This window comes from Lipophrys pholis, assembly GCF_963383615.2.
Source record: "Lipophrys pholis genome assembly, chromosome: 18".
Lineage (NCBI taxonomy): Eukaryota > Metazoa > Chordata > Actinopteri > Blenniiformes > Blenniidae > Lipophrys > Lipophrys pholis.
The window spans coordinates 7,338,249-7,365,887 of record NC_137646.1 but is presented as its reverse complement, the minus strand read 5'-3'; the positions used below and the strand labels follow the sequence as shown (position 1 = coordinate 7,365,887).

The following is a 27,639-nucleotide window of genomic DNA, read 5'->3' as shown; positions in this document are numbered from 1 at the left end:
GCCATTGCACTTCGGCTCTGCTGACCCCTGTGAATTCCCCAAATGTGGGAATCTCGACTGCATAATTTCTGGTAGTGGGGGACTGCGTCCGCGCTCTCCCCTCATCACTTGTTCAAGAAAATGTATTATAATCAAACATTCCCAGATCCTGCAGAAAGATAGTCTGTGTTACTCAGTTAATCAATTTCTCTGCTGATTATATTAAATCATCCTGATCTGCAAGTAATGCAGAGAAAAGCAGTGATAGCTAGCCTCTATGAATATTTAGATATGAAATAGACCAAAAGTGTAGAACATATTAGAACACAAACAATTCAAAAAAGTACAAATAATTAAAACTGTAATACAGGGTTGCAGCTAATTATTTGTTTTGAAATTGACTATTTTACCAAAGATTTAAACATTTTCAAACAACAATACTATTACTAAATGTGACAGAAAAGACAGGCCAGTTAAAATCAAATAATTTGATTATGTTTCTGAAAAAAAATGACTCAACTGAATAAAGAATAAATGATAATTGATAATACAACTGAAATTTCTGGCTTAACTTTGTCCTTTTCAGTAATAACACATGAACCTTTAAATGTAAAGTAAATGAATTGATAACAGAAATACAACAAGCGAGTGAAGCCCATTTGGCCTCAATGTTGTCCTTTCCTCTACAGCAGTGGTTCTCAAACTTTTTACACCAAATACCAACCCAGAAAATAAGTACCACCACAATGACCAACACTATACAGAAGCCTAGTAAGCCTAAGCATTCATCAAAAACAAGGCAGAGGTTTTATTCCTAAAGAAGTATATTTAATATTGTCAGCCATTGTAACATTATACACAGTTAGATTAGTAATACTACACTTAAATATAGGAAAATAAAAGACTGGACTTAAATAATGATTTAATTAAAATATATTGCACAGAAAAGTTAAATAAACATTATTAGTTGCTACGGTTGATGGTAATCATGGCAGCAGGTCCAAGGGGGCGGGGCTTAACTCCATTGATCCCGTGTGACCACACCGAGCCTTGAAGTTGGTAAACGCGCTTTGTGATGTCACACTGAGCTTTGAAGAATCACCCAACAGAGTTTACAGAACCAGTTGGCTCTTCTCTCATCAGTTAACCTCAGGAGACACCAGTCCAGAAACTTTTTCAACCAGAATTCAACTATTTTTGAAGTGCCACTTCTAAACTTGTCCACGAGTGTTTTAACTGGAGAATTGAGTATATTGATTGTTTTGTTGCTAAAAGGTGAAGCCACAATATCCATTGATGAAGTTAATATTGAGAACGTATATCAGTTTAGGTTTTTGGGAATCACATTCTGTCTGTGTGGATTTTAAACTTTAGACACTAGGAGGCGCAGTTTGACACAGGCGCGTGATTTTGCTCCATCTGACTCTGATACAAGTCGCTTCAAATTGCGGGAACAAAAACTATGACAGCATTGTTCTCTCTCACACACACTAGCAATTTCACACTCGCACTCTGAAGTGAGCCAACAAAGAAAACTTTATCATGACCCTCCTGGGGTGGGACTGAATTCTACGCTGAGGCTCATTTACTTGATCACTGCAGGTCGTTGCTGCTCTGTGATATTTTGGGATTTTTCACGGAGCACATTCATAGAGCACACTAACTAATTACCAGAGGATTTTATTTTGAATGCCAAATATCACTGTGTGCATTTTTCTCATCTGATTTTCTCAACTAGAAAACTATCAGAGGACCTGTTTACTACAGCCGTGGTGCACATGCACACTAGCAGTATTTCAGAAAAGTTACATTTTGCCCTGTTTCCTTGACAACAGAATTGGAGCGTTTTCAAAAAGTTGCGATTTCCTCCCTTTCCACAGAGATGTAAAGTTTTTTGAAAAGTTCCCCCTTGGGAGCCATTTTCAAAAGTTGCGTTTTGGCGTGTAGATGTATAAGTAAAACGTAATGAAAGTTTTCCATTTTCACTTGAAAATGTTGTCACGGAGAGGTGGGGGTCATCAGGGACTAGATGTACGATGGTTACTTAATCCCACCTGAGCTGGACAGTGGACACATCGACAGACGCACAGCATGCACATGCACAGATCTCCACTTTTGCATTTCTTTGTGCAAATCGGCAAATTGTGTGGATTTTAAACTTTAGACACTAGGAGGCGTAGTTTGACGAAGACGAGTGATTTTGCTTCATCTAACTGATAAAGGTCATTCGAAATCGCGGGAACAAAAAACAAAACAACTCAGACCTCGGCCAGCCAGCCGGCGACTGGGAAGTTCGGTCCTTGAGCTGCAACTTTCGACTTCGAGAGCGTGCACGGAACGCAGCGCTAGGCCTGTCATGATAACAAATTTTGCTGGACGATAAATTGTCCCAGAATCTATTGTGATAAACGATAATATTGCTGTTTTCTAACCATTTTTCCACTAATATATTAATAATGGTATAATAATGCAAGTATACCCTTTTAAAGATAAATAAACTTTTATTTCTTAAGAATATTTAAAATTGGAATTGTATTTTGAAAAAAGAGATCGTAAATATCCAAAGTAAATAATCAAAACAACCTCATCTCGCTCTCTCCTCCTCACGGGGCTCTCATGCTGTACTCAGGTGTGCCAGGTGCCCCGCCTCCCCACACAAGAGTGATTGACAGGCAGTGTTGGGAAGGTTCAGTTTCTACATGAACTAGTTCAAAGTTCAGTTAACAGATTTTAATATGAACTAGTTCAGTTCATAGTTCTAAATTCAGAGTTCCAAAAATACGAGTTCATAATTCTTTTTTTTCAATATGTTGCTGCGAGCTTTGGAGTTACGTGATGCACTTGAACGTATCACCCAGTTTCAGCAGCATGAAGCTTGTTAACCCTTAACTTCCACTACAACATCACTGACAACTGCTGCTATTACTCTCAAGATGTATTCAACAGGACAATTCAAAGGGACAATAAACTTTCAATTTTACCTTCAATAGTTGGAGCTTCTATTCAAACTTCAGCCAAATCAAACAGTATGTAGGTCAGTTCAAACAACCATTCAGTATTGTCACCATCTCTGAAACATGGATCGGCACTGAGAAGGGAGCTGATTTGAGCTGATGGATACGAGTTCAACTCCTTAAACAGAGAGGGGAAGGCGGGTGGAGGGGGAGCTATATATGTGGGTGTAGACCTGAAATATAAAGTGGTGGAGAAAATGACAAGAGCAATGAAAGATGTGTTTGAATGCAACACAGTTAAACTCTGTATGAAAAAAAAGAATGTAATTGTAAGCTGCATTTATAGAACACCAGGGGCCAGTCGTTCAAAAAAAATTTAATCTGGATCAAAATGATCCGGATTTGAAAATCTCTTTTGTTGTTTTCCAGGATCAGGTCATCTGTCTTACTTTTAAACTGGTTTTTCAAAGCGACATTGGCTTGGATCACCCTGATCTCGATACACAGTTTTCAAGATTACCAAATCCAGATTACCAGTGCTCTAAATGGGACAACGTATCACAATGTGGGCTACCAGTAATGTAAAGGTTCAGGGTTTTACCATGAGAGCAAGGGATTGTGGGTAATGGTGTTGCTCTGTTTATTGGTGGAGGAGAAACCATCCGTTTCAATCCTCACTGACTGGCTGCAGGATTGAACAACTTTGGTGTGAATCAGGAAAAATCTCCTTCTGCACCTCCCGCTGCACCTCCTCCTGTACCTCCTCCTGTGCCTCCTCCTGCACATCCTTCTGTGCCTCCTCCTGTGCCTCCTCCTGCGACTCTTCCTGCGTCTCCTCCTGCACACATACAAACATAAAAGTCAATAACTTAATACAGTTGAAAACAGAAACTTTTGCATAAACACAGCAGCAAGTCGTCAGGTGAGTCGGGATCGATTGTAAAAGGAGGAAACGTTTGTTTGGACCTGTCCTGTTTATCAAACATGTCCTCCATCAACTCTTTCCAGTTGTTATTTGGGCTGATCTGATCACATATGTTGAAAATATGAGCATTTATAATCTACGCAGCAGGAGACGAGCCATGGCACCGCCAGTCACAGGCGCCGTCCCTCTGGACGTCTGGGGGCGTCCCAATGTAGATAAGATTTGTTTTCTGTCAGGACGTCTTCAGCTTTCTCTCGTCATCGATTCAAGCCGACATTCATGTTCCCGATAGACCTAAACAAAGGACCTCAGTAGGTCACAAGATCAGACAATGGAAGTTGATTTGGGAAGAAAACATGTTCGGAAATAAACCACAGAGTGCCTCTTCGTAATGAAACAATGAGTGCTCGTGCTCGACAATGAAATCGATTTCTCAAATAATGCAAACAGAACTGCTAAGTACAGTGGACACTCCATGAGAACCCTGCACTTAGCAGAGTGGCGCAGCGGAAGCGTGCTGGGCCCATAACCCAGAAGTCGATGGATCGAAACCATCCTCTGCTAGTGACAGTTCAGGTTTTCTCCTCTTCCAAGTTTTCACTGTCAAATTACCATGTTCAAGGATCCAACACTTGCTGCAAATCAAGACTCTCACTGGAATGGCTGTGAATGAGTGCAAAACAGCAACGCTTGTTAACAATGATCTTGATTTTGTGTAATGAAAGAACACCATTCTGATGTTGATCACCCATGGACACTCATGGCGTCAGAATTGGACGAGCCCTTAATCCAAGCTGATTCAGGTAGTGTTGCCGAGTCATCCAAGCTGTGGGATTAAGACTCCAGTCTCTGAGGAGGCATGGCTGCAAATCCCACTGCTGCCAGTTCAAGGCTTTGAATGGAATTAATTGCTCAAATCAGCCAGTAATGATTCACTACCATCATTTATGGTCCTGATATGTTGGACACTTGTCACACCCCTGTGAATTTCACCCCAGAAAACCCTTCAGGCTCAAACTGGTCATGCTTAATTTTCTCCCTCTGCACCGGTAACAGTGAGTGAGTGCACTAAATATTACCTCCGACATAACACGAAATAAAAATAAGAATGGCACCAAAAAAAAACCATTCTCAATCACACTCAATCACATTCACACATCTTACTGTGTCTCACTCACCGCTGAGTGGAGCTAGGAATGATTTGGCTCTGTAATTGTCCACCTTGTACAGACAGCACCTTTCATCGGCTGCTCATGCTGCTCTAACAAAGTTTAACAATATATTGATCAGCATGGAGTAATTACCATCACTAATCAATATAACGTCACTCAGAAGTTAATATTTGTCTCTCACCCAGCAGATGGATGTAGATCATGCAGCCCTCTTAACTTTTTCCAAGTTTTCAGATCAGCATGAGGCAGCATCCGCCTCTTTTCTGAGATCACTTTATTTCCGGAAAACAAAGTTTGCAGAGGTCTCGCGGAGGTTTTGTGATAGGTTCGCGGAGGTTATCAGAGCATTGTCGAATTTGGCCCTTCACAATAAAATGCACGATGTTTCACTTCCTCGTTTGTTGAAGTATTTTCGTCCAATTTTCTCTAATCATGATAGTTTTAAGATTTTAAATGAGATTTTATCCAATATTTACATATGTGTGATTATATCCTATGCTATTTATAGCAATATTTTTTTAGAAATTAACACGTTATCTGTTTTTTAACCTATGTGTAAATCTACTATTATGAATTGATTATTTTTTTCCAAATAACCCCTAATGTTTTTTAAGAGTTTAATAATATTCCTAATGAACTATTTAAGTGGATAATAATACTTTTCTGTGCTACTTTAGAGCCTGGGCTCCAGAAGCCACATTTATTTGAGGACGTCTTGGCAGGAGAAGACCTCTGACATGAGAGCCGATTGAAAGCGATCAGGAAAAATGATGTCCTTTAAAGGGGACATATCATGCTAAATCCACTTTTTTAGCCCTTAAATGCATGTTGTTGTATATTTAGAGTGTTTAGAAGTACAGAAAAGTTCAAAGTACTCTCTTCAGGTGCTCCGTTGATATCTTTATATTCTGTTTTGGTCATATTTTGCGATCGGTTTCGATTTTTCTTTTCTCTATTACGTTTTTTGAACAATGACGTCACAGTATTCTCAGCGGAACTGCCAAATTAGGACATCGACACTTCGAGCAATCCGCCATTTTTGTTTCTCGCTGCGATTTTGTAGTCCAACCGAAGTTACGAGAGGATAAGTCGAAATGTTCGGTTGTTTGATGTAGTAACCCACAAGCTTCGTTACACCGTCTCCCAGCATCAGAACCTTTTCGAAGTGCCTGGTTGAGTTTTATTTTTCACAGAAATGTACCCACATCTGTGGGTAAGGTCATTTTTGTGTGCGCGAATCACTTTAAGGATGACTGCTTCAGCAACCTCCGCCAGTATAAAGAAGGATTTGCCGAAAGACTTGGTCTGATTGAGCGGTCAGTTCCTTCTATCTATGGAGACGACGAACAGAGCACTTCGGTAAGCTGTATATAACGCTAAAAAGTGTGATGATAAGACGTCCCTGTCATTGTTTTGTTAGCATTAGCAGTTGCACCGTCTTCATATGTTAGCGCTGTGTGCTCGTTTTAGATTATAATGTAACTTCTGTGTTAAATAGTCGTTGTAATACAGGCAGTATTGTAGTAGTGGGCATGGATGGAGAAGTTAGTGTAAATATAGTAACACACCATTGCGTTACATCCATATGAAGACGTTGTTCTTCAGGTGCATCATCGTTATTTTCATCTCGCTCCGCCGGGTCCGACTCTGGCTCCAACATGTATGGCTGGATGGACAAATCTTCCCTTGTTGACATTTTGTAAATAATGTGTGAATAGAAAGTTTCTGCGCCGCTAGATAATTGTATCTGTTCTATCAAACTACAAAGATGGCCGAACAGGGTGGCGTTGAACCGAGTGTCACCTCTGCAACCTGGAGAGGAGGCGGGGTATGAAGTGTCTCATTTGCATTTGAAGAGACCGCCCCAAAACGAGTTGCTCTCAGAAGCACATCAGAAAAGGGGTAGAAAAGGGGCCTGTGGAGCTATAATAATGAGGAATTCAGACCCAAGCATTGCAGTTCCGCTTTATATAGACCACAACTGTATGATTTATATGTAAAAAGGAAGGATTTAAAAGCATGATATGTCTCCTTTAATGACGTTTAAGACTAGCGCCCCCACACTTCAATGGTCAGGACAGGAATTGCATGCAGGCCGGCAACTTTATTAAAGTGAAAGAGTGAAAATTCACCCTCATGCACAAATAAAAATAAATGAAAATAGCCTAGTTTAACACATGGTCATGACAAAACTGAAAACAAACAACAAACAAAAAGGATTGCACTGATGCTTTGATCCAAGTCTGGGAGGAGAACTCAGGAGAACATCCCTCAGGAGAACATCCCCCAGGAGAACGTCCCTCAGGAGAACATCCCTCAGGAGAACATCCCCCAGGAGAACATCCCTCTGGAGAACATCCCTCAGGAGAACATCCCCCAGGAGAACATCCCTCAGGAGAACGTCCCTCAGGAGAACATCCCTCTGGAGAACGTCCCTCAGGAGAACATCCCTCAGGAGAATGTCCCTCAGGAGAACATCCGTCGGATGTGTTATTTTAGTCTTCCCTTTATTTTTCTGAGCGGTGAAAATGAGAAGATCCTTCTTCCTTCTGCCTCATACAACACGTTTGGCACAAGGCTGCTTGTACATGCTTCATGCTGCATCTTTTGACTCTAGTTTTTCTATTTGTACATAAACATTTCTTCACCTATTCTTGCACCACTTTCTATTTATGTATTGTAGATAGTCATTGACTTATTTTGCACCGTTTTCTTTCACATGCTATTTTGCTGCTGGCATTCTCTGTGAACAGCAGAAGAAGAATTTCCTCGTACAGGGGAAACAGGTTTGGTGATTTGCATATCACAATAAACTGGAATTTAATTTAAACTCTGAATAAGGATCTAGAAGAGGGGAATTGTTCATTGCTGTATAGCTTCATCTTTTTTCTTTTTCTGTCCTCCCTTGCTTTTGACTTATATGGTTGTATATGGGTATAAATGATCAATACTGTAATTGAAGAACAAAGTTTGCAAGCTCTTTCATTCTACAGCATTCCTAAAGTGACTTTACCTGGTGTTAAGAGATTCTATTCTTAAAATAACTGCTCTGCTTAAACACTGTGTGAAAGATACTAACTTTCTCTGAGGAAATTTGCTTAGCGCATGACTAACAATCTGCTGAGGTCAGCTCTAATGAGAAACAACTTTAGTTTATGGTTGCAGGATGCTGCCTGTAAAATGTGCTTATCTCAGTGTTTGGAGGAGACAAAGCCTGTGAAACAGGAACTTCAGTGGGGGGATCGAAACCTAGACTACAATCAGAGGAAACCCGTCACAACTGGTCCCTTTTGATGACCGCCCTCAAGTACCCCTTGACCCAGCCTGGCTTCGTGAAATCCTGCAAACCTCAGCTAACCCTGCGGTGACCCCGTGACTCACCATCTGGACTGTCCTGCCCCTGTGGGCAGAAGAATGCATAAATACACATGTTGCATCGGCAGACATGCTCGCAGTTCACATCGCTCGGTTTAGAGGAGGAACCAGGACCCAGAATTCTGTAAATTGAGAATATTGCTTGCTTACCGCACTTCAATATAGTTTGATAATCAATTTTTAAGAAACCTGACTCGTGTCTTTCTTTAGTTAGACTGGCAACAAAAGGACTTGTGGTGCGAATTGAAAGCACCCAAAACTGGTAACTTCTGTTGAAAATACTGTCATTTCTTTATTGATGAAGCAATCAGGCCTTGGCATGCAATGATGTAACGCTGCATTTCTTCGATGGTGGAAAACAAATGAATGACTGACAGATAAAAAGCATAAAAAAAAAAAAAGAATACCTACAAAAAAGTTTGTTTTGGGGGATTAGCATTGGCAGTATTCCTCCACACTGACTCTGTGCACCGTTTGCAAGTTATCCCTGTGTATGTGTGGGTTTTCTCACATAGCCAGAGCAGTATAGTGAGAAAAGGTGTCGGCCAGAGTGAAAGACTGTCGAAGTTATTCTTTAGAAAATAAAGATCTTCAATGTGATTTACTACAGTGACACAAGTTTGGTTGGAAAACAACTATTTATTTATTTTAAATCAAGAACTGAAATGAAAGATGAAAGGATGAGACCAGTCACAGTCATGAAATTATGATCCTTGGTCAAATCTTCCCCTCACGTGCAGTACATACAAAACCCCAGCAGATGTCACTATAATCACACTCAAGCGCTTGTCAATCGCTTTCAAGGAAGCTTTCTCAAATTTCACCACCACCAAGCAAAGGTGCAACAATCCACAGAACAAAATCAAAATGGCAAAGCAAAATCACAAATCCAAGAATCCACGAGACAAACAGACAACATCCCTGCATAATGTGGCCTTTTTTAACTTGTGTGAACAATATAGAGAGTCAGGACGAGAGGACAGCCCTGAGCAATAATATGGAAATGATTTAACGATGACAGAAAAGTGGAAATAGCTTCATCAAAACTCATCCCTGCCACTCTTGCAGTGACATTAATTACACAAAGTGATGCAATGCATTTATTATATATCATATAATTGTCTTGGATAGTGACTTTAAATGTAAAAGGTTGAAATCCTTCCATGTGCATCTCCAATTGGATCCAGTAGTTTCAAGTAATAGACTTATTCCTCACAGACTGGGATGACAAGTTGTCCTCCTCCATGAGCAGAATTATGTGTTATTTTAGTCTTCCCTTTATTTTTTTGAGCGTTGAAAATGAGAAGATCCTTCTTCCTTCTGCCTCATACAACACGTTTGGCACAAAACTGCTTGTACATGCTTCATGCTGCATCTTTCGACTCTAGTTATTCTATTTGTATATAAACATTTCTTCACCTATTCTTGCACCACTTTCTATTTATGTATTGTAGACAGTCATTGACTTATTTTGCACCGTTTTCTTTTACATGCTATTTTGCTGCTGGCATTCTCTGTGAACAGCAGAAGAAGAATTTCATCGTACAGGGGAAACAGGTTTGGTGATTTGCATATGACAATAAACTGGAATTTAATTTAAACTCTGAATAAGGATCTAGAAGAGGGGAGTTGTTCATTGCCATATAGCTTCATCTTTTTTCTTTTTCTGTCCTTGCTTGCTTTTGACTTATATGGTTGTATATGGGTATAAATGATCAATACTGTAATTGAAGAACAAAGTTTGCAAGATCTTTCATTCTACAGCATTCCTAAAGTGACTTTACCTGGTAACTTCTGTTTAAAATACTTCAACTCTCATTTCTTTATTGATGAAACAGTCAGGCCTTGGCATGCAATGATGGAACGCTGCATTTCTTCGATGGTGGAAAACAAATGAATGACTGACAGATAAAAAGCTAAAAAAAAAAAAAAAAAGAATACCAACAAAAAAGATGGTTTTGGGGGATTAGCATTGGCAGTATTCCTCCACACTGACTCTGTGCACCGTTTGCAAGTTATCCCTGTGTATGTGTGGGTTTTCCCACATAACCAGAGCAGTATAGTGAGAAAAGGTGAAGGCCAGAGTGAAAGACTGTCGAAGTTATTCTTTAGAAAATAAAGATCTTCAATGTGATTTACTACAGTGACACAAGTTTGGTTGGAAAACAACTATTTATTTATTTTAAATCAAGAACTGAAATGAAAGATGAAAGGATGAGACCAGTCACAGTCATGAAATTATGATCCCAGGTCAACTCTTCCCCTCACATGCAGTACATACAAACCCCCAGCAGATGTCACTATAATCACGCCCAAGCGCTTGTCAATCGCTTTCAAGGAAGCTTTCTCAAATTTCACCACCACCAAGCAAAGGTGCAACAATCCACAGAACAAAATCAAAATGGCAAAGCAAAATCACAAATCCAAGAATCCACGAGACAAACAGACAACATCCCTGCGTAATGTTTCCTTTTTTAACTTGTGTGAACAATATAGAGAGTCAGGACGAGAGGACAGCCCTGAGCAATAATATGGAAATGATTTAACGATGACAGAAAAGTGGAAATAGCTTCATCAAAACTCATCCCTGTCACTCTTGCAGTGACATTAATTACACAAAGGGATGCTATGCATTTATTATATATCATATAATTCCCCTGGAAAGTGACTTTGAATGTAAAAGGTTGAAATCCTTCCATGTGCGTCTCCAGTTGGATCCAGTAGTTTCAAGTAGTAGACTTATTCCTCACAGAATGGGATGACAAGTTGTCCTCCTCCATGAGCAGAATTTAAAAAGAAAAAATGTTAGAAAAAACACAACAAACACACAGAAAATATGTCCATATTGGGAATTGAAGAACACTTTTCAAAAGTATAATTTAAAATAAATGATGGTTAATACTAAAAAGGTAATTGATATTAGTCTTAAATCGACCAAAATAGCCTCCTTGTCCGATTGTGAGAGTTTAACGCTTGAACTGAATCTGACTTTCTAATGTCGTTCATCTGAGTGTTTGATGACACGAGTCAAGACGTCTTACCAGTGACTGCATTAATGCTGACTCCGCCGCTTCTGACGCTCCCAAACACAGAGAAGACAGTGAATGTGTCCTCAGTTGCAGCAGAGAGAGATGAGACTGTGTGAGTTACTGGTCCGTCTCCATCTGGTGCTCTGATGTTTGTCTCGGTACCATTAAACTGGAGGATGAAGCTGATGTTGTTGTTCACTTTGTTCCACTGCAGAGTGACGCTGGTCTCGTTTTTTCTTGATATTTCAAGACTGATTATTCTCGGAGGAGCTGAGACAAACAACAATGCCATAAAATAAATATCTAATTTCTTATCAGTTCAATAATAACTGTTGTGTCTGATATGAAGGAAATCTGAGGATTGGAGAACATAAATGAGAGGATTTTTCTACTTTGACACGGTTAGACTAAATAAGAAATGTATTTTCCAAAACAGATCACCTGAAAAACTGATATTCTCTTATTTATTAGCAGTAGTTTACAGGGTTACCATAAGCTACAGTTTCTAGTCTTGCATTTCCTCCTGTTCAAACTTTTCTAACTTTCGTCACGTGAAGATGTGCAAACACACAAGACGGACATGAAACTCATAGATTTACATTGAAGGGCAATTTCAGGGAGTCCAGTTATCCTTCTATGTCACATTGCACAAGAGATTACAAGAAATATAACCTCTGAGTTAAAGGTTTTAAATCATTCTTGCTGCATTTTACTTTTGTCTTCTCATACTTAGAACAGCTTCCTAAAAACAGCATCTTACCAGTGACTGCATTAATGCTGACTCCACTGCTTGTGACGCTCCCAAACACAGAGAAGACAGTGAATGTGTACTCAGTTGCAGCAGAGAGACATGAGACTGTGTGAGTTACTGGTCCGTCTCCATCTGGTGCTCTGATGTTTGTCTCGGTACCATTAAACTGGAGGATGAAGCTGATGTTGTTGTTCACTTTGTTCCACTGCAGAGTGACACTGGTCTCACTTTGTGCTGCTGATATTATGTTGCTTGGACTTGGAGGAGCTGAGAAAAAAACAAACATAAAACAGGTTAACGAAAACTGCACTGAACCCGACTGTGAGGCCTTTAAAATTCAGTTTCAGATTCCTTATGGATCTAAAACAAAATATTTTTTAATGCTCATAAAATCAAAAAAAGTTTTATTCTCCTTAAATAATTTGGAAGATTTTGCACAAGTTACAACATTTTCATTTACAACATGTTTTGTTATATTCACTGAGTAAAGTTGTTGCATTGAAAAGAAGGTGGTCATTCAATACAGGTCAATTGAGAGCTCATGATGAAAACAATAGTTTTAGCACTGCTTTATAGTGAAGCTCATTATCTTACCAGTGACTGCATTAATGCTGACTCCACTGCTTCTGACGCTCCCAAACACAGAGAAGACAGTGAATGTGTACTCAGTTGCAGCAGAGAGAGATGAGACTGTGTGAGTTACTGGTCCGTCTCCATCTGGTGCTCTGATGTTTGTCTCGGTACCATTAAACTGGAGGATGAAGCTGATGTTGTTGTTCACTTTGTTCCACTGCAGAGTGACACTGGTCTGATTTTGTCCTGTTGACCTGAAGTCTTCTACATGAGCTGGAGCTGAGAACCACAGAACAACTTACTTACTATCAGTGGCAGAAGTGAAACAGAATGACCAAACATGTTTGTATCTTGTGTTTATAGAAGCACCAATTTAACACAACATACATATAAACTATTGTTGCATAACAGGTTTATGTAAATCGTTCAAACATTTGCATTGTAATCCAGTGACGTGCCGAGAGATGAGTCACTGATTCTTTCAAATATTTGTAAATGGAGTTGATGAAAACATTGTTTTTGCAATAAGAATTTGCAAGGATGGAATAAGTTTTATTGTGGGATCTCAACGCCACAAGCATGCAGTATTTAGTAGTAAAAATAACATATATATTACTTGCTGTGTAACAGACAAAAGGCCGTTGGATGGAGCAGTCTTCATCTGACCACAGTCCTGACTCCAATGATGTAGCGACGCACGTCTCGCCTGAAGTGTTGGGCTGGTTGTTCTCCCAGTTTCGATATAGAGAGTCACTCCCATCAGACCAAACTTTTCGCCGATACAGACCAATCCACACATCCTTGCCATCTGCAACTCTCTTGACCATTTCATGTTCGGGCTCGTTTCGTATGCTGTGGAGGGAAGAGTAGCAGATCTGCATCGTACTGTATGTAAAACAAATTCACTGATTCATGGATGGAATGAACAAATTAGTGAGTTCATACGGTACCTGGCCAGATCGACATAGTTCTCTCTGCAGAACCTCTGAGCTTCTGTCCAAGTGCTGAATGTTTCAATCCAAACAAAGGTTGCTTTTCCATTCAATGTACCTGGAAATATAGACATTTTTTTTTCTTTAAGAAACAAAGAATGAGTTCTTCTACTATTTGGTGTGAATCAAAATAAAATAAAAAGCTGAATATTTGACAGTAGTTTCTAAGGCAGTGACTTATTCAACACATTTACACACAGCCTGAAGTATTGACATTTCTGGAAGCTCTTGTCGAAAAGTAATGCTTTTAAAATGTTACTCTTTAAAAAAACTCACCACTGAAGCACACAGACTGAAGTTTGTAACTGCAAGGCCAGTCATTCCATTTGCCATTGTATGACCTCCAAAGTACTCCACAGTTTTCTCTTCCATCCAAATTGTTCGGCTCACCACTGTACCAATTTCTATACGTCGCCTCTCCCTCGCCATAGAAGCTGCTGTCATTTAAGGACCACATCCAGCTGTTTTGCAAGTCATCATGAAGACCAATCCAGGCTTTTCCTGCTCAAATAAAAGATGTTGATTCGGTCAAAAACAAGACAATTGAAACTTGCCATTGTGGATTATTCTGTGTGTGTTGGAGCCATTTGAGACTATAAATGTTCTTTGTCAAATTGGTGCAAACTTAAGTGATGATAAGAAATACTATTTAAAGTTTTCCTATTATTGTTTGTTTTTTAGTTATTTTGATCATTAGAAATGTGTGGATCTCTCCTCCTCCTCGTCAGGCCTTCCTCCTTAGAATCAGGAGGAGGGGAAGCTGTGAGTGTGGAAGCAGGAGGGAGTGATGGTTTTTCTACCGCAGGCACACAAGCCTGTACAAACTAGAATTTATATTAAGTATTTGTATTATTTAAGAAAGTAAACCACAGAGAATATTTTTTGTTTGTTTAAATAAATAGTACATCTTTATTGTGAAACCTGGAAAATCTCTCTGCGAGTGTTTTTTACTTTCTGCGAGTGGAAAATCTCCTCAATGTGCAACTCTAAATTTAGATTTTTGGGACGAAAGACTGGCCACAACAGTGTGTGTCAAATACGGTGCAAGTATTCAGGACTCACCAGTATCGCTCGAAGCTGTGTTTCCAACTGCATCAACGTCAGCTGCACTTTGAATCGTGGCCAGATCAGTGAAGTCATCCCTGCACACACGCTGAGCGTTTGTCCAGTTCAGAGGAGTATTTACAAAGTTGTAGTGAGTTTGGCCAAAACCTACATTGGTGATCACTCCTAAAGCAAAACAGAATATACAATGTATTAATCAAAAGTATGCTGCGTTTGATTTGCTCTTCATCTGTCACTATTTTCCTGTTTGGATGTTTTTCTTTCCATCCCCTTTGCTTCCTGTTTTCTCCTGAAACACACCCATCCTCCGCAGGGGCCTTGTCATCCTAACAAGGTGCAGCAACACTTTAGAAACATGAGCTACAGATGTAATTGCCTTTTTAAAATTGCACCAACCTGTGAGAACAAAAAGCACCAGTCCCCTCTCCATGAGGTAAACCTTTGAAAAGATGCAAAAAAAAAAGTATTCTTTCATTTTAAAGTTTAATTCCTGATCACATTATTCATGTACACGCCACATCTGACATGGAACATTAGGAAACGTGTCATAAAATAATTAATATTAATCTAAAAATAACCTTTAACATATACTGGACTCACCAGTGTCTCTGTAACCTCCGGAGCTCTTGGGAACACCGACAGTGACTAAAGGCTGGTTTGGCTCCTATCAGTTTTCAGCAGCTGTGACTGAACAAAGTGTCGCTCTGCTGCTGTATATTCTGTGTTTTTTCTTCTTCCTCGTGTGTCTGTGTGCTGGGCGGAGTCAACAAGACCTGCACTGGAGCTGATCTGCACACCTGAGAGTATGTAAATAAGTAAGTACGTAAGTAAGTAAGTAAATTTTATTTCTTTAGCGCTTTTCACAGACATGGAGTCACAAAGTGCTTCACAGTAAAAACAAATAAAAACAGATAAGAGAAAAAAACATCTTAAAAACACAACAAATGTCGACAGTCGGCAGCGTGGGTCGATTAGACTAGAATGTTTTGGCAAACAAATGTGTTTTTAGGCACTTTTTAAAGATGTCCTCTGAGTCCAGGGAGCGCAGGTCAAGTGGGAGTTCATTCCAAAGTCGGGGTGCGGCAGCTTTGAATGATGGGTCTCCCCGGGTTTTAAAGCAAGTACGTGGAACTTTTATTAGGTTCTGCCCAGACGATCTCGAGGTCCGAGTCGAGCTGTAGGGCTTTATGAGGTCAGCAATGTAAGGAGGAGCTGGACCATGTAGGGCTCGAAAAGTTAGCACCAAGATTTTATATTGAACACGAGACTCAACAGGGAGCCAGTGAAGAGATCTTAACACAGGGGGGGGATGGGCCCTCCTGTTGGTGCTGGTCAGAAGTCTGGCGGCTGAGTTCTGGACTAACTGTAACCGAGCCAGCTCTTTTTTGTTGAGTCATGTAAAGAGGCATCATAGGCCTCGTTTCCACTGCACGGTACCGCACGGTACGGTAAACAGCGTACCCACACCCAACTCTGTTGCTCCGTCCCACCGCAGAGAGTCGGGGTTGTGAACGGCTGCATGATGACGCAGGTATGTGACATCATCACGTGACAGTAAACACTGCGGGACCAGCCACAACAAACACATTTGTTCCGTTGCAGCTGAGACGTCTGAGTAAAGGCCCCTGCATCCTCCTATTAGAACCCATAAGAACTGAAGAAAAGCTGGTCGATGTGCCAACGTTTGTTGTTGTTGTTGTTCGGCAAGATGCTGGAGCGGCGAACTTTCTTCTTGTTCTTATAGAGCAGGGGCGGCCAAACAGTCAGAGACAAAGAGCCACAAGAATTACGTTGGTAGTACAAATAACTACATTATACACATGTGGGATCACAATCAAACTCCCACAGCTTCCTGAAAACAGCATCTTACCAGTGACTGCATTAATGCTGACTCCACTGCTTGTGACGCTCCCAAACCCAGAGAAGACAGTGAATGTGTCCTCAGTTGCAGCAGAGAGACATGAGACTGTGTGAGTTACTGGTCCGTCTCCATCTGGTGCTCTGATGTTTGTCTCGGTACCATTAAACTGGAGGATGAAGCTGATGTTGTTGTTCACTTTGTTCCACTGCAGAGTGACACTGGTCTCACTTTGTCCTGAAGTCTTCTACATGAGCTGGAGCTGAGAACCACAGAACAACTTACTTACTATCAAAGGCAGAAATGACACTGAAGGACCAAATGTGATGGACAAAATGATGCAGCTATCTATTACCTTATGACATTATTTTTTTTTAATGGGATGTTGACGTATAACATCAGTAAAAGATATCCACTGGTGTAATCCAGTATTGTACGGTGAGTTTTATATCAGATGAGCCACTCACTCCTTCAGAGCCAAATTTACAAAAATATGAACCCAGTAGGAGAAATTCAATTTGCCATTCAGTTCCCGGCTATCACACTAACCACTGAATGGATTTCATTTCTCATATCAGAGTTCTGCACACATGCACGCATAATAAAGGTACGTATTTCACCAAAGTACATAGTTCAATGTGTTTCAGCTCGGACTTTACTTTTTGTTCCCCAACAAGTTTTTTTTTGTGTTTTATTCTGGGGACCCGCTTTGCTCCATGCTGGTGTACTGAGCCAGGCACCAGAAGACTGTTAGATACAACAAAACACTTCACTTGTACCTGCTTAATTACACATCACACACAGTCTCACCAGGTTTGATTTGCTCTTCATCTGTCACTATTTTCCTCTTTGGATGTTTTTCTTTCAATCCCCTTTGCTTCCTGTTTTCTCCTGAAACACACCAATCCTCCTCAGGGGCCTTGTCATCCTATCAAGGTGCAGCAACACTTTAGAAACACATCAAGAAGAAACATGAAGAATAACAACAGTTTTTCAACATATAAAAGGAAAAATCATATTTATTTCTCATGTGGATCGAATGTTCTATTGTCCTTTTTCCTTCTGTATTATATAATTTTTTTCTTACTAAGAAACATTTTCAAATTGATTTTCTATTTTGAAGGAGCTCAGTGGTATGTGAGTACTGCAGTGTGTACTCCATATAAATTCATGTTCTGTGTTCCTCGATGCTCGTGTTGCAAACATCATAGGTCTTGTTCTAACGTGTGAAATTCTGTTAGTTAAATCACATCACAAAGCAGGAATACAGGTACTAAGTTGATATATTCTTTTCATTTAGCCCAGGGTCAATAACTTGAGAAGATGACTATAGACTTCTACACTGAGTATTATGAACTTTGTACTATGTGATTACAAAACACCTTCACCAACAGCAGGTTCCTCATTATTTCTGCTTATTTGTGTTTTCTAATCTTTTGATGCAAAATGTCATGTCGTGACATCAGTCAAACAAATGTCTCTCATTTGAATAACTAGGGAAGATTCCTTGTTTGCCGTGTAGGTATATTCTACAAGCTTTTCATTGTGTAACGTCTCCACCATTGGTGATGCTTTTGTGTTCTATGTTTCTGTAGCTCTCACTTCTACAAGCTGCTCATAGACAAAGTTTATCACATTAACTAACAATATTTCTGTCAGATTGACTGGATTCTTCAACCCTTGAGGAGAACAAACACACACATAAACGTATTCAGTCGGTCCTATGCTGTACGGTAGAAGGTGAAACAATAGTTCAACTGTAGTTAGTGAGCCGTAAATTCATTGTAGTCCAGCGAGGCTAAAACAGATTATTGCCTCTGATTATACAAATTAAATATATAAGTTGTTGGTGACAAGTATTCATAAAAGACTGGGACACTGCCCTTTCTGAAATGTTAATTTGAGCCTTAACCTAAAACTAAACCTTTAGGTACGATCAAACACATGGCAATCCTTCGCTCAGGTATTTCACTTAAACACAGGCTCATCATGAGGTGGAGATGGAATTGCATTTTTGCAATCGTTCATTTTAAAGCTTAATTCCTGATCAGGTTATTCATCTAAATGGAACATTAGGAAAAGTGTCAGTAAGAATAATGACCTTTAGAATATACTGGACTCACCACTGTCTCTGTAACCTCCGGAGCTCTTGGGAACACCGACAGTGGCTAAAGGCTGGTTTGGCCCATATCAGTTTTCAGCAGCTGTGACTGAACAACATGGTAACAAATAGTTGAACAAACCACACGCAAACAAAAAAGCTGGCAAAGACCACGGAGCAGGACTGAGGAACCGACAGCAAAAGGTGACAATGTGACCTGTTTATTTATTTTTTCTTTCTTTTGCAGTGTTTTGACTGAATGGTACGGAAACATGAGCTGGGGAATGGGGACGCTTTCCTGTGTGTTTATCCTGATGATTCCATAACCACAAGTGGCCTTCAGATGACACGGGGATTCTCACTGTCTTACCTTTGAGTTTGTTCTCTGGCAATGTAACTAACAAAATGGAATCATCTGATCCTTTCTAGTTGCAATTATTCCCATCAGGTAATACGTTTTATGTTTTCATTTTATTCATTTCATTTTGAATTGTTTAACATATTAAGATTTTAATTCATAAAATTGAAATTCATCAATGAAACTTTGACATGTTGCTGCAACATTGTGTTTAACTATTGTGTAGAAATAAATACAGTTTTCATTTGAATTTGCTTGTGTTTCCTGATGGCTTCATGAGCATTCAACACAGAAGTACACGCTACTTTGAGCTGTGTGTGTGCCTATATTCTATTCAGACTGTTGTGTCCACGGTTTTCTTGTTATTTCCCCTCACAGTACCAAAAACATACATTTTAGGCCAATTGGTGACTGTGAATATGTGTGGGTATATATGTGTGATTGACTGTCTGTGTCCGGACTGGTAACCTGTTCAAGTTATACAGTAGTGCCCTCACCCAAAGTCAGCTGTGATCGGCCCTGTAGCCAATGAAGACCATGGATGTAAAGTCTAATAATAAATAATTGATGCTCATATTCAGATGTACGTCGTGTGTTTCTGACACTAATGTCTGACAACTGTAAGTAAAGATACTTCTGAATCACACTAATCTGTTAATTGTTGCTTTCATCTTAAACGGCTGAATGTTGAAACCAATGTAACGTCAAGTAAACCGAGAAGAAATAAATATCCTGAGAATGGGAATCAATGCAAAGGGTCAGTGGGAATAAACAAAATGGAAGAAAAAATGTAACATTATTTTAACTCTGCCGGTATTATTGGTTTTTATTGTGTTGTGTTTGGTGTCAGTTACTATCATTTATACATTTAATACAGCACCTGCAATGCAAACCCGGATCACCGTAAATGAATTCAAGTAAAAAAGAATGCTAAAAAGAACATTTTAGTGACAAAAGATGGATTAAAAAACTGATTTGAAATCAAAGTGACAGGTTTTCTTCTATGAAGATATGAGGTTGACCTATTGAGAGCAAGAAGTCAGACAAGGTGTAACTAAATGTAACTCCAGCAAGGGGCGCTCTGAAATAGGTAACACACACACACACACACACACACACACACACACACACACACACACACACACACACACACACACACACACACACACACACACACACACACACACACACACACACACACACACACACACACACGCTTCCATTGTGCTTGTGCAGACTTGACTCAGATGCTGCGTTCAATGCGATGGGAAATGTGAATAATGTGAAAAGACAATGGAAAGGTAAAAGCCACTTGCAAAAATTTCACCATAAAACAAATAAAAACAAACATTACAATACCTGTTTAGTTTTTTTTCCCCACAAACCTTAAAATAAATGTACCAAAACATTGTCAGTACTGAATTGGTTTTTATGCGATACATTGTGAATTGCCTCTGGAATAAAAACAGTAATTGCATACTGAATTGCATGTGAACAAAAGCAAAGGAAACAGACGACTTCATATATACTTGTGTTTTTATCTTAGCATTTTTTTAATGTATATTTAGTAGTGCTGTCAATCAATTAAAAACATTGCATTGTTTTTCTACTTAAGACTGAAACTTGTAATGGATATTTATTCAGGGAAAACCATGAAATTAATGTCGACTCAACAAACAATATTAGACTATATTTAAATCCAAAGACTATCATTATAACGTCCTTTTAGCCAGACTTATGTTAGATGTTTATTAATTTATGTTTTACCGGGTTTTGTTAAAGTCCACCAATTTGAATATTTCTAGAAACAAAGTTGTGAACTGATTACATGAACAAAGTGGCACTGCACTCACACGTGAGAGAAAGAGGAGAAATTAATATTTTACCTGCAAGTATTTCCTTCAGTTTTAGCAGTTTGGTGGCTGCTGGATCAATACTTGCGAGGCTCTGAACGCTGCTCGAACATCACGTCACTCGTGTTTGCTCCGCCCCTCCTTTTCCTGTTTCCGGTTTGATGTCACGTGATTACGTGATTTTTTTATTAAACTTTAACAAACATTCCAGGCAATGATAATAACTCTGATAATACTGTAAGTGGCCACTTATGTTTTTCCTTTGTTGTCATTCATGTTCTGGGGTTCACCCCGCCGACAATTCATGTTCCCGGGATGTAACTTGCCTACAAATTGTGACGTCACACGTGGGTTTTGACAGTTGACGCACACCGAAACTGACGGGCCTTGACAAGGAGCGACTGCTATAAAAACATAATCGGTATGTAATCCCAAAAGATGTCACAGAAACTAGGTAAATTATACTGTGACATACATGTGTTGCCCTGTGTTTTTGCATAAGGCAAACTCTGTTGGAGTATTGGAATCACTGAGGAAATGAGGACCGGTGTTTTGAGCCCTTGGTAGGCGAAGCGAGGTGTGTACAATGACAGCGTGACTTTTTGTTTGTTATTATGAGTTGGGCACTGTGTATTATGTGTGTCAGAGTGTCGGAGAGGGAAGGAGACAGATTTGTAGGAGACCACAGTGGAGACCAGACTGATAAAATACACTTTGATCTGTTTATTAAATGTACAAATGAAATATTTCAACAGGAAGTTGTAAAAAGGCTCAGTGGACTTTGTGTTTTATCCTCAGTCACTAGAGTTGGAGGCGGTGGGTGACGAGGAGCTCGTCTGCTCGTCTCAAGACTCTGACACTGTCAGGTCACAGTTTGACAGTCTGGTTCAGTTTGAGTGACAGTGACAGTGAGAATCACTCAAACTGTGGGGGAGGGGTTCATGGAGCACTGAAGGTGGAACGCTTCACATTTCCTGGTTGGAATGAAGGGAAGTGTAACATTGGTGGTTCAGTGGTAGAATTCTCTCCTTCCATGCAGGAGTCCAGGGTTTGATTCCCGGCCAATGCAGCATATAGTTTTTAACCCTCCTCCTGTGTGAGCTTTCACAACCCAGTCACATGTTAACGGCTCAGTTTTGATCTGAGTCTCCGGCTCCGTTTACACCACAACATTCCAAGTGACAACAACTTGTCCGTTAAGGAAAAGTGAAGCTTTTACAGGACAGCAGCTCTACAGAGGCCGCCATGTTTGTTACTCACACATGAGTTAAAGGTAGTAAATATGGTAAAAGTTTAAAGGTAAAACATGCTGTTAATAGTTGCTGATGGTATTTTTCTGTTTACATTGTAGTACTTACGGTGTGTTCACCTGCAAGGCTCAATAAAGTTGAGAAGCATCAGTTTGAGAGAGCATCTTTTCTACCGCGGCTGCTCCAGGCTTCACTGATCCACAAAGAGGTGCAACTGTTGGCATTCCAAAAGGACAGTCAGGAGGACTGAATACATTCTATTAAATTACTTTTATCTGATCTATTGAAGACTCTGATCTTACCTTTAACACTAAACAAAGAGATTCACAATTCAAGTGTTAAAGTGCAGAGAATCTCACAGCAAATCCACAATGTGAAACATCAAATAGATCCAACTGTCATTGAACACACACACACACACACACACACACACACACACACACACACACACACACACACACACACACACACACACACACACACACACACACACACACACACACACACACACACACACACACACACACACACACACACACACACACACACACACACACACACACACACACACACACTTCTTCATCCATCAGACACCCTGTCAGAAAGGGTGGTGGTGAGGACTGATGTTCTCCTCCACAGAGAGCAGCTGCTGGTAGCTCACTCTCTATGTTCCTCAGCAGAAAGTGATGAGGACTGATGTTCTCAGAAGAGCTTTTTTATCATCAAGAACAACTTTTCCCTCAGAGTGAGATGAGTTGAGTGAGGAAACCAAGCGGTCCAAGGAGCTGTGTTCTTGTTCCAGTCTCTTCTGGATTGAGTTGCTGCTTGTAGTCAAATGTTTTCACACGACCCTGTCAATCACTGTCAGAGTTTCTGTAGTGTAGTGGTTATCACGTTTGCTTCACACGCAATAGGTCCCCTCTTTGAAACCGGGCAGAAACACAAAGAAAGGTTTTTGAAATTCATCAACACAGTTTCCAAAATATTAGGAGCACAATGGACGATGACGTCTTGTTACATAAGCAAATATAACAACCCAAAACCTTTGAACTGGCAGTGGTGGGATTTGAACCCACACCTCCCGAGAGACTAGAACCTAAAGCCAGAGCCTTGGACCGCTCACCCACACTATAATGATCTAATAATTATAATGTCGATTTATATAGCACCTTTCACAGACAAAACGCCACAAAGTACTTCACAACATAGTTCAAAAACATCAGAAAGTACACAGAATATAAAAGGCCAAGACAAGACAAAATCCTAGCAGCACAAAGGGAGTTAATTAAAAGCCTGAACTAATAGATGAGTCTTAAGTTTGCTCTTGAAGGTGTCAACAGAGTCAATTGAGCACAAAGAGGGAAGAAGATCCTTCCAAAGCCTCGGAGCAACAGCCTGGAAGGATCGGTCACCTCTAGTGAGAAAATGAGAGCGTGGAACCTTCAGCAGGTTCTGATCCACAGACCTCAGAGCCGTTCAGGGGTGTAAGGCTGGATCAGATCTCTGATATAAGAAGGAGCCTGACCATGCAAGGCTCTGAAGACCAGGACCAGAACTTTAAACTGGATCCTATAGGACACTGGCAGCCAATGAAGTTCTTTTAGAACCGGGGACATGTGAGTCCTCCTATTAGTACGGCTCAGAATTCTCACTCTCCCCTCCTATGCCCACATGAGCTTTGTCTTGGAGACATGTTGTAACCTGTGTTGATGCTTTAAATGTGCGGAGGTGTTTTTTCTCCTAATTCCACACTGTTCTCCCTTATAGAGCAGTTTGGAATCTGCTTTTTCTTCTCCTCTCCTCTCCTCTCGTTGTCTCTCTCTTTTCTCTCAGCTTAAAAGAAATTTCATTGTACTTGTTGTAATGACAATTACACAAAGAGCCTGAACAAGGATTTGAACCCTCAACCCCCAGATTGAAAGTTTGATGCTCCAGCGTCTGAGCTACTGTGGAGAAGGACAATGAGCATAGCAGAGTGAAGACGGCTGATGTGATCTACAGCCTGGAGAGACGTACAGAGCTGAGCAGAGTCAGTGAGGAGAAGTGCAGAGAGAGTGAGTTCAAACGGAGGTCAACCACCTGCAGACAATGTCCTGACATCAGCTGAGGTCCTCTGATGGAACAAAGAAGTAAGACAGACAGCAGCTGCACATAGACGTAGTAGTGGACCTGTATAAGCAGACATTTATGGATGATCAATGGAACAAGGTCAGAGCACTAGTGTGGTAAAATGTGTGTTATATGAAGACCTCTGACCGAGGTAAGACAGAGACATGTCCTCTGAAGACAGGGGGACCAAGTGAAGAGGGACACTACAGGTTCTAAAAGGGAGAAACAGCCAAAGGAGTTCAGTCGTCGGTGGGATCCGCGGCTCAGAGTCTTTGTTCTGGAGAATAAAGACTCTTTTGCAACCAAGTCCAACTTCTCATCTGCTTTTTGCTTCGCGAGTGAAGATTTTTACCTTTAGAGTTGGAGGATTAGAGAAAATGCTGGTGGGATCATCCAGCACCACGCCTGGCCCAGATCCACGTGCCATGATTAATTCCACCACACTACCCAGGCCTGCCAACACAGTGTTGTGTCTCCATATGATTCTCACTTCTGAGTGAGACGAAGCAGACACTGATCCTGACCACCAAGGTGCAGAAGTGGAGACTCTTCTTGCTCGCTGTTTTGAAACTCAACAAATTGTAGTCCAATGTTCCTTCCTGAAGATGCTGAAAAGCTCCGCTCTGGATTTGAAAACAATCAGGAAACATCTGAGCAGACTGCTGGCTGTATTGCATCATATTTTCTCACTGCCTGATTGGCTGCAGGTGAGAAGTTTTGCTTCAGGAAAACAAGTTTTACTTCTTCATTTACAAAGTGACTCAAATTCAAAGTTAGGCTTCCTCCTGTCTGGTGCACATGGCTAATTTGCATATTGCAGGACTGACTCCAGTAGAGTCTAATGTTCAGTTGTGGATGAAGTCGCATCCAGAACAGGATGGAACACAGGAGCCATCTTGGATGGGTCTACTGTCCGTTACAGAGATCTGGAACCTTTTGCATGACCAATCTGATTCTAGACAGACCTGAAAGCTAAAGGAACAAATCATAATGCTAAAGTCTGAGTCAAAATGAAAGACTTGCTGAAGTGCTTCAGTTTGGTTCAATCAGTTATAAAGACACAAACTGGAAATTACCACGAGATTTCTCTGATAAAAAAAGTCCAAGAGGTGAAGAGCAGAGATCAGCCAAGCCTCCAACACAACGTCTCAGTCTCTTTTGAAATTTAACACAAAGAGATCCTGGTTGATGACCAAAGTTAAAACCATTTGTCGAAGAGGGTCATGGTAACTCCAAGGGCTCATCTGGGAATTAAACCCAGGACCTCTGACACCCAAAGTGAGAATCATACTCCCAGACCAACGAGCCACCATGTTTAAGAAGCTAAAGGACTCAACTGATTGTCATAAATAAGGCAGGAGATCAAGACTCCTGACAGCCTTGACAGAGCTCCTGGAATGACCACACCCTGACAAAAGTAAATGAAAACATTAGTCATGGCCGACCTTGAAGAACTGAAGCTGAAGGTTCAACTGCTATTGGAGGATTTGTAACTTTATGGTCCATTTGACCTGAAGCAGTTTTCAGGTTTGTGAGTGAGTTCTGTCAGAGCCTCTGAAGCTTGTGTGTCTCCATCAGGATTCATTTTAATACATGGCTTACTGCCTTGAGGACAAGTTCTCTTTGACATTTTAAATGGAGACGGGTCTGATCTGCTGTGTTAGCATTGGTGGTGCAGTGGTAGAGTCGTCCCCTGCCACGCTGGAGGCCTGGGTTTGATTCCAAGTCAATGCAACTAATAATTACAATACAGCCATTTATAATAGTGGTGCCTTGCTCATGCAGTGTGAGCAATCCACCACAACAATCCCCTAACTCCATCAGGAAAGTGAACCCCAGCCTCCTGTGTGACAGGTGGAGATACTCACAAGTAGTGATGCTCAATGAAGCCTCATGAACCATGTTCTTAATTTTCTCACCACCAGATGGCACTGTTGGTTTGAAGATAGATTCTGAAGTACTAGCAATGAAGCGTATTTTAAATGTTTGTTGAAAAGACAGTGCCATCCGGCAGCTTCAGAGTAAAGACAGTGGTTCATGAAGCTTCATTTGGCCAGTATGGGGATTGAACCCATGACCTTGGCGTTATTAGCACCACACTCTGACCAACTGAGCTAACCGGCCCACGTTGGTAAAAACATCTTCTTTCTTTCTTCCAATATTTGTGTTGAATGTGATTTGAAATGTTTTCTATACAAGAGCAAAACAAGATGTGAAACATACAAAGAAACCATCAGTCATTCATCCAAATCTTCTGCATCATGGATCAACCAGCAGCAGGAAACTAGTCAAGACTTTGTCTTCATGGGACAGCTTCATTGTTCACAGCTTTTTAATCACATTTTAATGATTTTGCTGCATATTTGGTTTATTTATTGTGTTTTAAGTTGCTGTGATTTTAACCAGAAGTGTTTTTATTGTTTAGTGTTTCTTACATGCAGTGGTTTTATTTCCCATTGCCCCTGAAGGCAACACACACACTCGCCACCAGACCACAGATGAACACACAATCATGTCCATACTCCACTTCTGGGTTAACTTCAGTGTTCGTTCCATAACGTAACGTAACAATCCTGAAAATATCTCTACTTCTAGTGGCGGCGTTCTCCTCCTTTCCTGAAGTACTTTATGTTTCACTCCAGGAGTTCTGATCCATCTGGAGCTTTATTTGCTTTTTAATCTCACATAGTGGAGGATGAGGATTTTTACATCATTTGGACATCACTTCACATCAGTTAAAGCGGTTTACACATTCAGAGGACAAGAGTCTTTCATGAGATGTGGAGTCGTCTTTGAAGGCTTCACATTCTCCAACAACATGGAACGTACCATAATGACATTCATCTTTCTATTTGGGCTGATCTAGACCCTCGATCTCACTTTCTAAGACACTTGAAGAACATAGTAGAGTTTTCCCAGAAGGTCCTCATGAATTTGGACGGACACAGGCTCAGCAGGAAAATTGAGCAGCTGAAAAGGAACTGAACTGAAACTGCTCAGTCATTCTGTGAAAATGGTGTGGGCTCCACACAACAATGCTCTGTATTTCATGTCGTCGCTGCTCAATCCACTCACATATTTTCACAATGTCTACTTTTATTTTACCTATATTTATTGACAATGAATTATTTTAAAAATAACTCCTATTCTCACTTTCATAGTTACTTTAATTAAAAAAAATAACCCTCCTATTTTCCCTTTGATAATCACTTTAATTGTTAAATAACATCCCATTCTCACCCTGATGTTCACTTTAATTAAAAAAAAAATTCATGGGACAATAGAAACACTGTGA

At 40.4% G+C, this 27,639-nt stretch overlaps 1 protein-coding gene across 1 annotated transcript; it reads right to left on the bottom strand.

Annotated features, from left to right (window-relative positions):
* Positions 1–9,026: 9,026 nt before the first annotated feature.
* On the bottom strand, positions 9,027–15,553 carry LOC308123767 (C-type mannose receptor 2-like). The gene is made up of 10 exons (XM_080486428.1): positions 15,416–15,553; positions 15,212–15,254; positions 14,813–14,980; positions 14,027–14,251; positions 13,709–13,808; positions 13,375–13,610; positions 12,780–13,037; positions 11,447–11,704; positions 11,000–11,179; positions 9,027–9,466 (listed from the first exon to the last, which is right to left on the bottom strand). Exons 2-9 carry the CDS (start codon positions 15,243–15,245, stop codon positions 11,145–11,147), a joined length of 1,314 nt encoding a protein of 437 aa, XP_080342554.1. The 5' UTR covers positions 15,246–15,254; positions 15,416–15,553; the 3' UTR covers positions 9,027–9,466; positions 11,000–11,144.
* Positions 15,554–27,639: the final 12,086 nt, after the last annotated feature.

Coding starts and splice junctions, on each gene's coding strand:
- LOC308123767 (XM_080486428.1), bottom strand. CDS start 15,245: ATGGAGAGGGGACTGGTGCTTTTTGTTCTCACAG. Junction 11,705..12,779: donor CAGCATTAATGCAGTCACTG/GTAAGATAATGA, acceptor TGTTTGTCTCAG/CTCCTCCGAGAATAATCAGT. Junction 11,180..11,446: donor CAGCATTAATGCAGTCACTG/GTAAGACGTCTT, acceptor CTGCTCATGGAG/GAGGACAACTTGTCATCCCA.